The following is a 15343-nucleotide window of genomic DNA, read 5'->3' as shown; positions in this document are numbered from 1 at the left end:
ATCTTGATTCAGCAGAAAAAAACTATCTTTGTGTCTAGTTGTTTTAATTTCTCACCCAAGGAGCTTCTTCAGCTCTGCATCCAATTTAGATTTTGGGATCCAAATCCAATCTTTTGGAAAAGCGTCCTTGGGGGAGGCAACCTGGATGATTGAGAATCTCCACGGACTTTTGAGGTTCCAGGGTTTTGCAACATCAACAAACAGAAGTGCAAATAATTGGTTTCTAAAGGGGAAAAAAACAAGAACTCCTTGCTGTTTTCTTTGCAGGTCAGCCAGGAACCGGAAAATGTCCTGGGGTTGCAGTGGAGAGAAATGGATCCATCCAGCTTGCAACAGCTCCTGTGGGATCTTGGGGCCCGAGTTCAAAAGCTGGTCGCCGAGCGAGATGCAGGATTGGAGGTGAGAGACACGTCCGTTGCCTCCCCCACCTTCGTCTCACAAGGGGGGGGAACCTTCAGATCACCAGATCCACCTTCCAATCATATCCTAGCTTTGGTAACAGCCAATGCCAGCCTTGCGAGGTAGACCAGACTGTAAACACAATCATGAATACAAGCTCGGTCTTACAGGTAGTTCCTGACGGAGGACCACAACTGGAGAAGAATTACTGTTCCTAAGCAAGGAGGTTGTTAAGAGTCGGGCATGATTTTCACAACCTTCTTGCCACTGTTGGGAGGAAAGGAAAGGAAAGGAAAGGAAAGGAAGATAAAAGGAAAGAAAGGAAGATAGAAGAAAGGAAAGGAAAGGAAGATAGAAGAAAGGAAAGGAAAGGAAAGGAAAGGAAAGGAAAGGAAAGGAAAGGAAAGGAAAGGAAAGGAAAGGAAGATAGAAGAAAGGAAAGGAAGAAAAAGGAAGATAACAGAAAGGAAAGGAAGATAGAAGAAAGGAAAGGAAAGGAAAGGAAGATAGAAGAAAGGAAAGGAAGAAAAAGGAAGATAAAAGAAATGAAAGGAAGATAGAAGAAGGGAAGAGAAAGGAAAGGAAGATAGAAGAAGGAAAGGAAAGGAAGATAGAAGAAAGGAAAGGAAGAAAAAGGAAAGGAAAGGAAAGGAAGATAGAAGAAAGGAAAGGAAAGGAAAGGAAAGGAAAGGAAAGGAAAGGAAAGGAAGATAGAAGAAAGGAAAGGAAGAAAAAGGAAGATAAAAGAAAGGAAAGGAAGATAGAAGAAAGGAAAGGAAAGGAAAGGAAGATAGACGAAAGGAAAGGAAGAAAAAGGAAGATAACAGAAAGAAAAGGAAGATAGAAGAAAGAAAAGAAAAGGAAGAGAAGAAAGGAAAGGAAGAAAAAGGAAGATAAAAGAAATGAAAGGAAGATAGAAGAAGGGAAGGGAAAGGAAAGGAAGATAGAAGAAGGAAAGGAAAGGAAAGGAAGATAGAAGGAAAAGAAAGGAAGGGAAATGAAAGGAAGATAAAAGAAAGTAAAGTAAGATAAAGGAAAGGAAAGGGAGAGAGGGAGGGAGGAAAGATGGAAGAAAGTAAAGGAAGATAGAAAAAAGGAAGGGAGAGGGGAAGGGGGAAAGGAAGAACGGTCACTATATGAGTGGTCAAGCACTACCTGTATGAGAAAAGGCCCTTGGCATAATTCTCATCATTCCCTGGGGTCCTTTTGGGGTGCCTTCAAGGGAGGGTGACCGTCTCTGCGCCTTTCAACCTCATTTTTTGCTTAATTCTTCCTTCCTGCACACAGCAACTGTGGGAGCTGCAGCAGAAACAGGGAGCCCCCTTGGTGGCCCAGCTGGAGAGTAACCAGTCCCACCTCGGGGTTCAGCTTGCCGAGCGTCAAGCCCACGTGCGGCGTCTACAAGGCGAGCTGTGAGTTGGGGGGGGGCGAGGGCTGAGGTGGGGACTGGAGATGCTCCAAGGATGTGGAGGGTTTGGGGTGGACAGTTCAGAAGTCACTGCAAGATACTCCTCCCTCCTTCTCCTTCCTTTCTCCTTCCCTTTTTCTTACAGAAATTCCCATCCTTCCTCCCTTTCTTCTTTCTTTCTTTCTTTTTCTTTCTTTCTTCTTCCTTCATCCTCTCCCCTCTCCTCCTTTCTTTTCGCACACAAATTCCCTCCCTCCCTTTCTTCTTTCTTTCTTTCTTTTTCTTTCTTTCTTCTTCCTTCATCCTCTCCCCTCTCCTCCTTTCTTTTCGCACACAAATTCCCTCCCTCCTTTTCTTCCTTCCTTCCTTCCTTCTTCACACAAATTCCTTCCTTCCTTCCTTCCTTTCCTTTCTTTCTTTTTCTTCCTTCCTTCCTTCCTCCTCTCCCCTCCCCCACACAATAATAATAATAATAATAATAATAATAATAATAATAATAATAATAAGGCGGTGCACAGCCAGAATAAAATACAAAGAAAACAGTACATATAATATTAAGAACAACCTCTTAAAAAAAATTCCACAAATTCCTTCCTTCCTTCCTTCCTTCCTTCCTTTCCTCTTTCTTTTTCTTTCTTTCCTTTCTTCTTTTTCTTCCTTCCTTCCTCCTCCCCTCCCCCACACAAATTCCTTCCTTCCTCTTTCTCTCACAAATTCCTTTCTTTCTTTCTTTCTATTTCTTTCTTTTTCTTTCTTTCTTTTTCTTTCCTTTCTTCCATCCTTCCCTCCTTCCTTCCTTTCTTTCCTTTCTTTCTTTTTTTATTTCCTTTCTTCTTTCTTTCCCTTCCTTCCTTCCTTCCTTCCTTCCTTCCTTCCTTCCTTCCTTCCTTCCTTCCTTCCTTCCTTCCTTCCTTCCTCCCCTCCCCCACACAAATTCTCTCCCTCCCTCCCTCTCTTCTTTCTTTTCTCCTTTTTAAGCCTCTCTAGCGCCTACCATCACCTTCCTCAGACCTGACTTCCCGGTCTCTTGTTTCAGGGAGAGGAAGATGGAAGAGCTGCTGGACCAGCAAGAAGAAACCAGGAATTTGGAACAGCAGCTTCGAAAGATTCAACAAGAGGTGCTTTTCTCTGCAGCAAAACCTCACCGTAAAAACAGGCCTCATTGGCCTGACTTTAAAAACCCTGGATTTAAAGGGTTTGTAAGTTGAAGAGTAAGTAAGGGACAGGGTGGCTCAGCGGCTAAAACGCTCAGTGGCTAAAACGCTGCTGATCGAAAAGGTCAGCAGTTCAGCGGTTCGAATCCCTAGTGCTGCCGCATAACAGGGCGAGCTCCCGTTCCTTGTCCCAGCTTCTGCCAACCTAGCAGTTTGAAAGCAGGTAAAAAAAAATGGAAGTAGGAAAATAGGGACCACCTTTGGTGAGAAGGGAAGAGCGTTTCCGTGCGCCTTTGGCGTTGAGTCATGCCGGACACATGACCACGGAGACGTCTTCGGACAGCGCTGGCTCTTCGGCTTTGAAACGGAGATGAGCACCGCCCCCTAGAGTCGGGAACGGCTAGGAATAGACCTTGGGAGATGGAGAAGACTCAAAGCCAAAGGGAAAAAAATGGATAAGAGGCCGCTGAGCCCTCAGCTGTATAACGGGTGGAGAGAGAAGCTCAGATAGGACCCTCCCTAGTTTCTCAAGCTGCAAAAGTGATGGGGGGAGTTTTGTACATTCAGACTTGCAAGATTCTATTAATGTCACCTGACAACAAAGTAGAATTAGTCCATCTGCTCGTGTCTCCTCTCTGGACGATCTTGCAAGGTAGTAATAACAATTATAGGTAGTCTTCAACTTACAACCATTCCTTTATAGTGACCATTCGAAGTTACAACGGCACTGAGACATGTGACTTAGGATCGTTTTTTTCACGACTGTTGCAGCTTCCCTGTGGTCACGTGACCAAAATTCAGTTGCTTGGCAACCGGCTCCTATTTATGACGGTTGTCATATCCCGGGGGGTCACGCAATCCCCTTTTGCGACCTTCCGACAAACAACGTCAAAGGGGGGGGGGGAAGCCGGATTCGCTTAACGACCGTGCGACTAACTGAACTGTAGGGATTCCCTTCGCTGCGGCAACAAAGGTCGCGAAATGGGGCAAAAACTCACTTAACAACGGTCTTGCTTAGCAATGGAAAATTCCGGTGCCCGCAAGTCGAGGACCAACTGCATCTTCCAAGGACCGAATCAGCTATCTGTGGGATCGAGATGGGGCAGGAATTTGCGGACAACCAAGACGGCGTCGGAACGACGGGCGCGTCCACTGACATCATCGGCGAGTATGACATCATTGGGATGATGTAATCTCTAGTTTGCTCCTTCTTACCCAGAACCGCACGTTGGCAGGCGAGGCGCGCCAAGCCAGGTTATACCAGGACGAATTGGATGCCTTGAGAGAGAAGGCGTTCCGGGCGGAGCGGCTTCAGTCGGAGCTGACGGCCCTGCGGGAAAGGATACCCGCTTTGGAACGATGCCGGGCGCAGCTCAAGGTGAGCGTTTCATTTTGGGCTTTGGATCTGGGATGCGAGAACGACTCTTTTTGAGAGACAGGGAGAAGAGCCTGCAGACCAGGCGGGAGGCAGATAAGAGACAGCCGAGCCCTCAGAAGAAAAAGGGGTGCGTGGAAAACATCTCAGGAGGGTTTCTTGGGGTATAAAAATAAGGTGGGGGGGGAGATGTACTTTGAGAGATTGAGACTTGTAAAATTCCGCTCCTGTGGGAACAACTTTTGGAAACGGGAAAAAAGAGCCTCAGACTAGGCAGGGGAAAGATAAGAGGAAGGAAGGAAGGAAGGAAGGAAGGAAGGAAGGAAGGAAGGAAGGAAGGAAGGAAGGAAGGAAGGAAGGAAGGAAGGAAGGAAGCGTTGACCACTCTGTTGCTGAAGTCATATTTTCTGCACTCAAGTTTGGAGCGGTTTACCTTAAGTTTGTATCTATTGTGTGCTCATGTATTGTTGTGATTGAAGCTGAAGTATTCATTGGCAGGTAGGACATTGTAGCAGATAATTTTGTGTACTACGCTTAGGTCAGACCGACGGCAGCAAAGTTCTAAGTTGTCTAAGCTCAACATTTCAAGTCTGGTGTCATAAGGGATTCTGTTGCGAGCAGAGGACTGGAGGACTCTTCTCGTGAAATACCTCTGGACTCTCTCAATTGTATTAATGTCCGATATACCGTGTGGATTCCAGGCAGACGAGCTGTATTCGAGAATTGGTCTAGCAAAGGTTTTGTATGCCCTAGTTAGCAATACAATGTGTCGTGTCCCACTCCTCCTCTGACGGCCGGGTCAGGGAAGTCTGTATCAAGCGTGGACACAAAGCCTCTGCAGCTTTGCCAAAGTTCTCTCGGAGTTCTCAGGGCAGGCAGGAGTCCAAGATGTGACTTCAGCAATCCAAATTAGACTTTGCCTGGCTCAAAGAATGCCAGAAAGCAGATTTATTTATTTATTTTATTTATTTATTTAAATCTTTATATAGATCCTATATACTTATATAGATCCTTTATATAGGCCATGGGGTGTGGCTCCATGACTCAGCACTTATCCAGGCCTGCCCCTCCCTTCCTTCTGCTGACATCGCCTCTCCATTCTCCAGAAGCGTGGATCCCTCCACCCTCCAACTGCCGGCAATTCCAGCTCGTGACTGGCTTCCTGTTCCTCATGTTCACATGCTGTGGGGGAGGGGTTTATTTGCTCCATTTGTCCGGGCATGGTGCCAGGACTTGGGGCTGAAGGCATGCCAGGCCATTCGTTTTGCTCGGTCTGTCCGGGCATGCTGCCAGGACTGGGGGCTGGAGGCAAGCCAGGCCGTTCCTCTTCATTATCCGTCTCTGGCTGAGATAACAGGAAATGAGAGGGGCCCGGCTGCGGAGAGGGGGGCGAGCGAGGCACAACACTATGTTACATTTTAAACTGATAACGTTACAATGTTAGTTTGCAGTCCAATCTTGTGGAAGAGAGCGGAGACCTGGCCCTGGGGCTCAAATAAGTCCTTTTTGATTCTCAGGAAGAGCGTGACTTCTCCAAGGCCCTATTGGAGGCAAAAGCCATGATGGAGGAAGAACTAGATACCGTTTACGCCCGAGGCCTGCGCCTGAGTCAGGCAGAGAAAGAAAACCTGCGTCTGCAGAACCACTTGAACCAGATCCAAGAGGTATGGTTGAAAAAGACGACGGTTCCTTCTCCCCCGTTTTTTTCTTCTTCATTCCCAACACTTCTTTGTCCCCTGTTGTGGCCCGCCGGCGGCCTGTGGAGCTGGTGGCAGAGTCAGACAGTGAGGAGTTGGGCAGGTTGCTGATCCCTGCCTTAAAGTAAATGCTACTTATGTTTTTTTTTGTTTTTAAAAAAAGGAAATCAGCTGATGGGGTTTTTTTTCACCTCTGCTGTAAAACTGACTAGATCTGGTTGTGAAATTGACTCGCTCAAATTGTGAAATTGACTAGCTCAGGTAGTGTAATTGACTGGCTCAGGTAGTGAAACTGACTGGCTCAGGTAGTGAAATTGACTAGCTCGGGTTGTGAAATTGACTCGCTCAAATTGTGAAATTGACTAGCTCAGGTAGTGCAATTGACTGGCTCGGGTAGTGAAACTGACTGGGCTCAGGTAGTGAAATTGACTAGATCAGGTTGTGAAATTGACCAGAGAACCGCTGTTGGATTTAATGGAATTTACAGTCCAGTTTGCTGCATATACAGGTATAGCTGCGATTGTCTCACCTTGTACTACAATTCTTTTTTTTTTTTTTAATTTACAAGATGAATAGATTCTTTAAAGCAGCCCCTTGCACTGCTGTCTGAATTAACTGATCGGAGGTTTTGTTGTTGTTATTGTTGTTCTGGACGGAGGCAAAACCTTGCGATTTCTCCACACATTTTTGCAATTTCTAAAAGTCCTCCACCTTTGAGTCTGGTTGAAAGCAAAGAGATGAGGTTGAGAAAATGGGGAATGAGGTAGACTCAACGTCGTGGTTAAAATTTCAATTCCTCAGGAAAGGGACCAGCTCTCTGACCAATCGGAGGAACTTCTGAGAGAGAATTTACTCCTGAAAAAGCAGCTGCAAGAAACCTTGACGAATTCCCCGAGGGAATCGTGGTCCAAATATTCTCACCTGGATGCAGATGGTGAGTTTTACCGTCCACCATATTTGATTCTCTTCTCCCAGATCACCTGGCCTAAGTTCCCTACACATTTGCAAGCAAAATATTATATATATTTTTCTCCCTTCCGGTTGCAGAATTCCCCGAAATGCCCCATTTGCTGGACTGTGAGATGAAGGAAGCCAATCGAATGCCGGTCCTAGAAAAGGAGAACCGGGAACGGCGTAGGATCCAGCTTTTGTTGGGATCAAAGAACATGGAAGCAGAGCTGAAGGACGGCAACCTTGATGGGCTGGTATGGAAGAGAGAGAGAGAGACAGAGAGAGAGAGAGAGCTGTTGGATCCGATCCTATCATTAGGGAATGGCCGTTATGGGTGGTGAGAATAACCTTGAGGGACAGGAGGAAGAGCTGCATTCAAAGGAGCAGTCAGATAAGAGCAGGGGTGGGCTTCAGAAATTTTAGCAAGGGGTTCTCTGCCCAGTTGTTGGGTGGGCGTGACCATGGTGGGCGTGGCCTAGTTGGCTTCCTGCGCCATGGCCGGGGGGGGGATGTTTTTGCCCTCCCTGGGCTCTGGACGCCTTCCTTGAGCCTCCCCAGGCTCCGGAGGCCCATCCCAAACTTCCGGTATGCCCTTTTTTCGCCTTCCCCAAGCCTCCACACGCGACCTGCATTTACCTGCATCCAAAACTGGCCATGTGGGGACACCTGGGAGGGAAGGGGAAGGGTGGGCGGGGCCAGCCAGGAGTAGGATTTGGGGAGTTCTCCGAACTGCACAGAATCTTAGCTAGAGGTTCTCCCGAACCCCCGGCAGCCCCAGCCTTGGATAAGAGAAATCTTGAGTCCAGAGCAGAAATGTAATTTGAGGAAGCGTCTCAGATTTTGACCCTCCCTGGTTTTTCTTGAAGGTAAATACAGGGAGAAAAAAGTGTTCCAAAAGTGCCGTTTCAAGAAGCGACTGGCCTTTTTTTTTTTTTCTTTTGAAGACGTTTCGCTTCTCATCCAAGAAGCTTCTTCAGCTCTGACCGGATGGTGGGGAATGGAAGGATTGATACTCCTTGCAGACAGCTGGTCATTTGCATCCTTTCTAGAGAGTCGTTGAGGCCACTTGGAGGTTTATCTGTGTCTTCAGGGCCACCGGAGTAGTGCAAACGGGTGTGGAGAAGGCTCAGGTGATCTGAGGACACACATAAACCTCCCAAGTGGCCTCAACAACTGTCTCGAAGGATGCAAATGACCAATCCAGCTTCTCTTTGCAATTCTACTCTTTTTGGGGGGGGGAAATGCATATCTTTTCGGGCAAACGCGTTAAGCAGCTGTCCCAACTCTGATTTCTGTCCCACTTAGCCGGAACGGCGGCCCAGCCAGGCAGAAGAGCAGAATTCAGATATCCAAGAGCACAAACCAGAGATCTTGGCATACCGAAAGACCGAAACAGCGGAAGGCCGGGCCCCGGAACAGGAATCGGAGACCTCGGCAAGCGAAATGAAGGCCACCTTGTCCATTGCTCAGGCTCGACTGCGGGAGGCCGAGCAGGCGCGGGAGGCCGAATCGAGACACGCGGCGAGTCTCGAGGAGACGCTGAGGAGCATCCAAGGAGCGTACGGGGAAGCCCAGGAGGAATGTGAGCGGTGGCGCGCGGAGACGGGGCGCCTGGTTGAAGAGATTCAGGCACTACAGCGGGAAAAGGAGACGTTAAAAGCCGGATCGCGGGTTTTGCAAGAAGCGGCCACCCAAGCTGAGGTCGACTTAAACCAGGCGCAGCAAAATCTCCAGAAGGAACGTCTCCGGGGCGCCCAGCTAGCCCAGAAACTCCAAGGAACGGAAAACGATTTGGGCGAAGCTCAGCACGAACTCCAGAACCTGCAACGGAGCGTAGAGCAACACAGGGTCACCTTGGCTCAGATGGAGGTTGAGAAAGGGGCTTTGGAAGAGGCGCTGAGCCAAGCAGAGAGCGGCCGGCGGCAAGCGGACAAGGACGGCTGGCGGCTGAAGGCCAAAACCCAGGCGCAGGAGGCGGCGCTGGCTGAGCAGGGACGCCACCTGGCCCTCCTGGAGGCTCAAACACGCCGGCAGGCCGCAGAGCTCACCAGCCTACAAGAGGTTCTCCAAAGCCTCGGGGAGCTGGAACAGGAGAACGCGAACTTGAGGAAGCGACTGGAGGACAAGGAGAACGCAGCCGCCATGCTAGAACAGGTAAGTGGGATTGTAGGTAGTCCTCATCTTATGACCACAACTGAGCCCCAAATGTCCCGTTGCTAAGCGAGAGAGGTGTTAAGTAAATTTGGCCCCGTGTTACGACCTTTCTCGCCGTTGTTAAGTGAGCAATGAGGTCGTTAAGTGGATCTGGCTTGCTCCGTTTACAAAGGGTCACAGAAAGGGATCACCCCGGGACACTGCAACCGTCGTAAATATGAGTCAGTTGGCAAATGCCTGAATTTCGAACACGTGGACATAGGGATGCGGCAACGGTCGTTACATGTGAAAAGCGGTCATAAGTCTCTTTTTTGGGTGCATTTGTAACTTCGAAGGGTCACTGAAGGGACCGTTGTAAGTCGAGGCCGACGGCCCGTAACGGAGTCGCAGGAGGGTAAATGGTAGGGCCAGGCCTTTCGCTTACAGGATGTCCGATTCTGTTGCAGGAGCTGGCGAGAGAAAAAGCCGGGCCCTCCAAAGACAATGCAGCTGAGTCACAAGACCACCCACCGAAGGAGCAGCGAAATCCTGAGCCAGAGACCGACAGCAGGTCAGGCTGGACCTTTGCCAGTTGCTGGGAATGAAGGGGGTGGGGGGGCGGCTGGGGGCGGCTGAGACCGGACCCAGGGAAATTCTATGGGGAGATATATATATATATATATATATATATATATATATATATCTATGGGCCTGAGGAGGTTTAGCTTCTGGTTTTATGGCTTCAGGATGATGTTGTTGTCATTCTGTGAGCAGCTGGGGGTTCTGGACAGCCATATCGGAAGGAAAGGAAAGGAAGGAAGGAAAGAAGGAAGGAAAAAAGAGAAAAAAGAAGGAAGAGAGAAAGAGACAGAGTACAGGAAGGAAAGAAGGAAGGAAGGAAAAAGAAAAAGGAAGGAAGAGAGAAAGAGACACCCAGAGTACAGGAAGGAAGGAAGGAAGGAAAAAAGAGGAAAAGAAAGGAAGAGGAAAGGAAAAAAGAGGAAAAGAAAGGAAGAGAGAAAGAGACACCCAGAGTACAGGAAGGAAGGAAGGAAGGAAGGAAAAAAGAGAAAAAAGAAGGAAGAGAGAAAGAGACAGAGTACAGGAAGGAAGGAAGGAAGGAAAAAAGAGGAAAAGAAAGGAAGAGAAAAGGAAAAAAGAGGAAAAGAAAGGAAGAGAGAAAGAGACACCCAGAGTACAGGAAGGAAGGAAGGAAGGAAGGAAAAAGAGAAAAGGAAGGAAGAGAGAAAGAGACACAGAGTACAGGAAGGAAGGAAGGAAAAAAGAGGAAAAGAAAGGAAGAGAAAAGGAAAAAAGAGGAAAAGAAAGGAAGAGAGAAAGAGACACCCAGAGTACAGGAAGGAAGGAAGGAAGGAAGGAAAAAAGAGAAAAAAGAAGGAAGAGAGATAGAGACAGAGTACAGGAAGGAAGGAAGGAAGGAAGGAAGGAAAAAAGAGAAAAAGGAAGGAAGAGAGAAAGAGACACAGAGTACAGGAAGGAAGGAAGGAAAAAAGAGGAAAAGAAAGGAAGAGAAAAGGAAAAAAGAGGAAAAGAAAGGAAGAGAGAAAGAGACACCCAGAGTACAGGAAGGAAGGAAGGAAGGAAAAAAGAGAAAAAAGAAGGAAGAGAGAAAGAGACACCCAGAGTACAGGAAGGAAAAAAGAGAAGAAGGAAGGAAGAGAGAAAGAGACACAGAGAGTACAGGAAGGAAGGAAGGAAGGAAGGAAGGAAGGAAGGAAGAAAAAAAGAAAGGAAGAGAGAAAGACACACAGAGTATAGGAAGGAAGGAAAGAAGGAAAGAAGGAAGGAAGGAAGGAAGGAAAAGAGGAAAACAAAGAGAGAAAGAGACACACAGAGTATAGGAAAGAAGGAGAAAGAAGGAAGGAAAGAAGAAGGGAAAAAGAGGAAAACGAAGAGAGAAAGAGACACACCAAGTATAGGAAAGAAGGAGAAGGAAGGAAGGAAAAGAGGAGGGTTAATATAAGAAAAAGTGAGAAGGAAAGGAGAGAACGAGGGAGGGCAGGGAGGGGAAGGGGAAAATCTGCATCCAAAGCCCATATCTGCATTTATAATAGTTGCACATAAAACAAAACTTGCTCTAATTAGGTCAACCCTGAAGAGACTGCTGGGCAAAGCAAGCTATGTGCTTGCTCCACCTTCAGTCCAGATGGCCAACCCCACCCTCAAATTCCTAATTCTTAGCATCTTCCAGAATTGTGTGTGTGTGTGTGTGTGTGTGTGTGTTATTTTGCTGAGCTCCAACCCAGAGGTTGTGTGTGTGTGTGTGTGTGTGTGAGAGAGAAAGAGAGAGAGTGTGATGGCCACAACTTGGCTTTTCTCTCTCTTGATGTCTTTGCAGCCAAGCAAAGGCAAGGAACAGTTGCAAAGGCCAGCCAGAGAGCGCCCTCATCGGGCGGTTTGAGGAACTGCACCGCCCCAAAGAGCCACAGGTTCAAACTCAGGTGAGAGTTGCCGAAAAGTGGGTTCCTTTCAGCCCCGCAGAGGGAAATACAGGTGGCCCTCGACTTAACGACCACAACGGAGCCGCAAAGTTCCGCTGCTAAGCGAGACCTTGGTTCGAGGGAGGTTTTTTGTCGCCTTTTACGGCCTTTCTTGCCACGGTTGTTTAAGCGAGTCGCTGCGGGCGCTAAGTCGGTCACGCGGCCGTTAAGGGAATCTGGCTTTTTCCGTTGACTCGGCTTGTCAGAAGGTCGCAAAAGGGGATAACCCGCAAACAGCATAAATACGAATCGATTGCCAAGCGTCCAGATTTTGAGGACGCGACCCTGGGGATGCTGCAGTGGTCGTAAGGGTGAAAAACGGGCACTTTTTTCAGTGCCGTTGTAACATCGAACGGTCACTAAACGAACTGTTGTAAGTCAAGGATTACCTGTATTGCCGGTATAGGATCTCCTGGTTGAGCAGGGGGTTGGACTAGAAGACCTCCAAGACCCCCTTCCAACTGTGTTATTCTCTTATTTTGCTATTCTTTTTCCTTCCTTCTCTCCCCTTCCTTCTTTCTTTCTTTCTTTTTCTTTCCTTCCATCTAATCCTTCCTTCCCTCCCTCCCTTCTCTCTCCTTCCTTCCTTCCATATAATCCTTCCTTCCCTCCTTCCCTCTCTTCTGTCCCCTTCTCTCCCTTTCTTTCTTTCCTTCCTTCCCTTCCCTGTAATCCTTCCTTCCTTCCCTTCCTTCTCTCTCCTTCCTTCCATCCTTCCATATAATCCTTCTTCCCTCCCTTCTCTCGCCTTCCTTCCTTCCTTCTTTCCTTTCTTTTTTTCTTTCTCTTTCCTTTTTCTTTCTTTCTTTCCTTCCTCCTTTTCCTTCCTTCTAATCCTCCCTCCCTCCCTCTCTTCTCCAATACTGGAGGTTTTTAAGAAGAGACTGCACAGCCACTTCTCTGAAATGGTATACTGTTTGAGCAGGGGGCCTCCGAGGTCCTTTCCAGCTCTCTTATTCTACTATTCCTTCCTTCCTTCCTTCCTTCCTTCCTTCCTTCCTTCCTTCCTTCCTTCCTTCCCTCCCTCCCTCTAATCATTCCTTCTCCATCGTTGTGGTTTTTCAAGAAGAGATTGGACAACTTTTTTTCTGAAACTGTGTAGGGTCTCCTGAAGGGTTTGTGAAAGGCAAACATTGTGAAAGGCAAACATTTTGTTGTTCATCAAGTATGCATTTTGGAATGTGGGTAGCGCTCTTATCTTGGATGGCAAACCTCATTTAAGGAGCGTTCCCAGCATATACAAGAATAAAAGTTTACAACCTTTTCGTGATCAATTTCCTTCTTATTTAGTCTACCATTATATGGATGATATCTTAATAGCTGGCCAAGATTTTGATGAACAACAAAATGTTTGCCTTTCACAAACCCTTCAGTCTCCTGCTTGAGCAGGGGGTTGGACTAGAAGATCTCCGAGGTCCCTTCCAACTCTTCTCCTGATCCAAATCCTATGACACCCTCTACCCTAAACGGTCGGAGAGCCTTTCCAAAATTTGACATGCTGAACTCTCTCTCCTGCCAGGAGGCGGTTCTCCAAGTTGAGAATTCGGCGCTCACCGGACGCCTGACCCAACTGGAGTCCCTGGCCAGCAGCCTCGAGACGGTGCTCTCCGGCTTGACGCGGCAAAAGGCAGAAGACAAGGAAGGAAACGGGAAACTCCCGCCTCAAAACAGCACCTCCCAGGTGAGGTTCTGACGAGCAAAGTCAAGGGAAGGGGTGGGGGGGGAGCTGGATTCGCTTAACGACTGCACGATTCACTTAACAACCGGACTGATATTTTACTTCACAACTTGGGGCCGGGAAAAGGGAGTTAAATTGGGTGCGACTCGCTTAACAATACTTGTAAATAAATTTGAGGTGGTCCTTGATTTATGGCCACATTCGGGACCAGAATTTCTGTTGCTGAGCCAAGAGGTTCTAACAGCGAGATGGGGGAGCATGTAAATTTTATAAATTAATCAATAAATTTGAAATAAATGTTTTTAATTTGCTTTATAAATAAACTCAGCCCAGAGTTACCTTGATGAGCATTTGAAAGAGAGAGAGAGAGAGAAAAAAAAAGATATAGATAGATAGATAGATAGATAGATAATAGATAGATGATAGATAGAAATAGATAGATAGATAGATGATAGATAGATAGATAGATAGATAGATAGATAGATAGTAGATAGATGATATAGATAGATAGATAGATAGATAGATGATAGAGATAGATAGATAGATAGATAGATAGATAGATAGATAGATAGATGATAGAGATAGATAGATAGATAGATAGATAGATAGATAGATAGATAGATAGATAGATAGATGATAGACAGAGATAGATAGATAGATAGATAGATAGATAGATAGATAGATAGATAGATAGATAGATAGATAGATAGATAGATAGATAATGGATAGATTGAGAGAGATAATAGAAATGATACATAGATGACAGAAAGAACAAAAATTCATATGCTGCCCATCTCCCTGTTACAACCGCCTTGCTTAGCGACCAAAAATTCTGGTCCCAATTGTGGCCGTATATCGAGGACAGCCTGCATTTGAGCTGCTGCCACCTCTTTCGCTTCTGCACCGCGATTTTTCGTCTTCAATCTTTGACTTTTGTCACCTGCCTCCATCTCTGCGTTCCCAGCGCTCTCTCTTGGTAAGGCAGCTGTCCGAAGTCCGGCAGAGGTCGGGACGCCACGAAGCCGAAGTTCAGACCGTCCGGCTGGAGGCGGAAGGATGGCGGAGACGCTACGAACAGCTCCGGTTGGATCACGATCGCTTGATGCTGCTACACCGGCAGCAGGGGGACGAGCTGGAGAGGACGTTAAACGAGCAAGCTGTCCTGAAGGCAGCGCTGCGCGGCCTGGAGAAGGAACAGCGGGAACTGGAGGGCAGGTGCCGCTGCAGCCAGGGGCATTGTGGGAAATCACAGGCGGGCCACGCCAGCGAGGCCCTTGTCCGTTCTGGATGGCCAGTAGTTGAATGAAGCCATTACAGGCAGTCCTCGACTTATGACCACAATTGGGCAAGGAAGTCCGTCAAACAGGGTGAAATTCACTTTAGCCCATGTCTCTCTTAGCAGCAGACATTTGGGGGCTCCATTATGGTCGTAGCTCGAGGACTAAATGCAACGAGGCGTTCATTTGCTGGAGCTCAACCTGGAGTGGTGCTAGAGGTGCCTAGAGGTGGAGCTCTCGCCTCACAATCAGGAGGCTGTGAGTTCGATCCTAGGGAGAGGCAGATATTTCCCTGTTTCTAGCACAATGAGAATATATCTGCTGGGGGGGGGGGGAAACTCCGCATGGGTGACAGGAAGGGCATCCAGCCAGTAAATACTCAGCTCCATTCAACTGCCCAGATTCCATCCCGCAAGGGATTATGAGGTCATTAAAAGAAGATGGATGATGAAGCTCAACCTTTCTGCCTCCAGGCACAACCAACTGTTGGGACAGAAGACCAGCTTGGAGCTGCAAGAGGTGGCGCTGCTGGCCCAGAAGGAACGGCTCGAGCTAGCCGAGCGACGGCACCAGGATTTGGCTGAGCAATACGCCAATTTAAAAGAAGAAAAAGAGCGGTAAGGCTGGGGGAAATTTGTTTGGAGGACATCAGGTTTATGAAGCCATTTTTAACTGGTTTGATGCTTCCAGGAACTGGGCCTGGCTAGTCTAGGGAAGAGAAGGAGCAGGGGAGACATGATAGCAAGTCTTCCAATATCTGAGGGGCTGCC

At 47.6% G+C, this 15343-nt stretch overlaps 2 protein-coding genes across 2 annotated transcripts in view; one reads left to right on the top strand and one right to left on the bottom strand.

Moving 5' to 3' along the window:
- Window positions 1-15343, bottom strand: part of LOC131186379 (calmodulin-1) — a 71568-nt gene that overhangs the window by 8124 nt on the left and 48101 nt on the right. The window lies entirely within an intron of this gene.
- CCDC88B (coiled-coil domain containing 88B) overlaps window positions 1-15343 on the top strand; it is a 31982-nt gene that overhangs the window by 9288 nt on the left and 7351 nt on the right. Inside the window, exons 7-19 of the mRNA XM_058159868.1 lie at window positions 268-399; window positions 1687-1811; window positions 2844-2925; window positions 4181-4339; window positions 5854-6000; window positions 6835-6967; window positions 7081-7238; window positions 8290-9138; window positions 9585-9688; window positions 11477-11579; window positions 13138-13299; window positions 14261-14511; window positions 15047-15190. Of these exons, the coding sequence (XP_058015851.1) occupies window positions 268-399; window positions 1687-1811; window positions 2844-2925; window positions 4181-4339; window positions 5854-6000; window positions 6835-6967; window positions 7081-7238; window positions 8290-9138; window positions 9585-9688; window positions 11477-11579; window positions 13138-13299; window positions 14261-14511; window positions 15047-15190 (2549 nt within the window). The remainder of the gene's footprint in view (window positions 1-267; window positions 400-1686; window positions 1812-2843; window positions 2926-4180; window positions 4340-5853; window positions 6001-6834; window positions 6968-7080; window positions 7239-8289; window positions 9139-9584; window positions 9689-11476; window positions 11580-13137; window positions 13300-14260; window positions 14512-15046; window positions 15191-15343) is intronic.

This window comes from Ahaetulla prasina, chromosome 17 (genome assembly GCF_028640845.1).
Source record: "Ahaetulla prasina isolate Xishuangbanna chromosome 17, ASM2864084v1, whole genome shotgun sequence".
Taxonomy (NCBI): Eukaryota; Metazoa; Chordata; class Lepidosauria; order Squamata; family Colubridae; genus Ahaetulla; species Ahaetulla prasina.
This window is presented reverse-complemented; position numbering and strand designations above follow the sequence as displayed.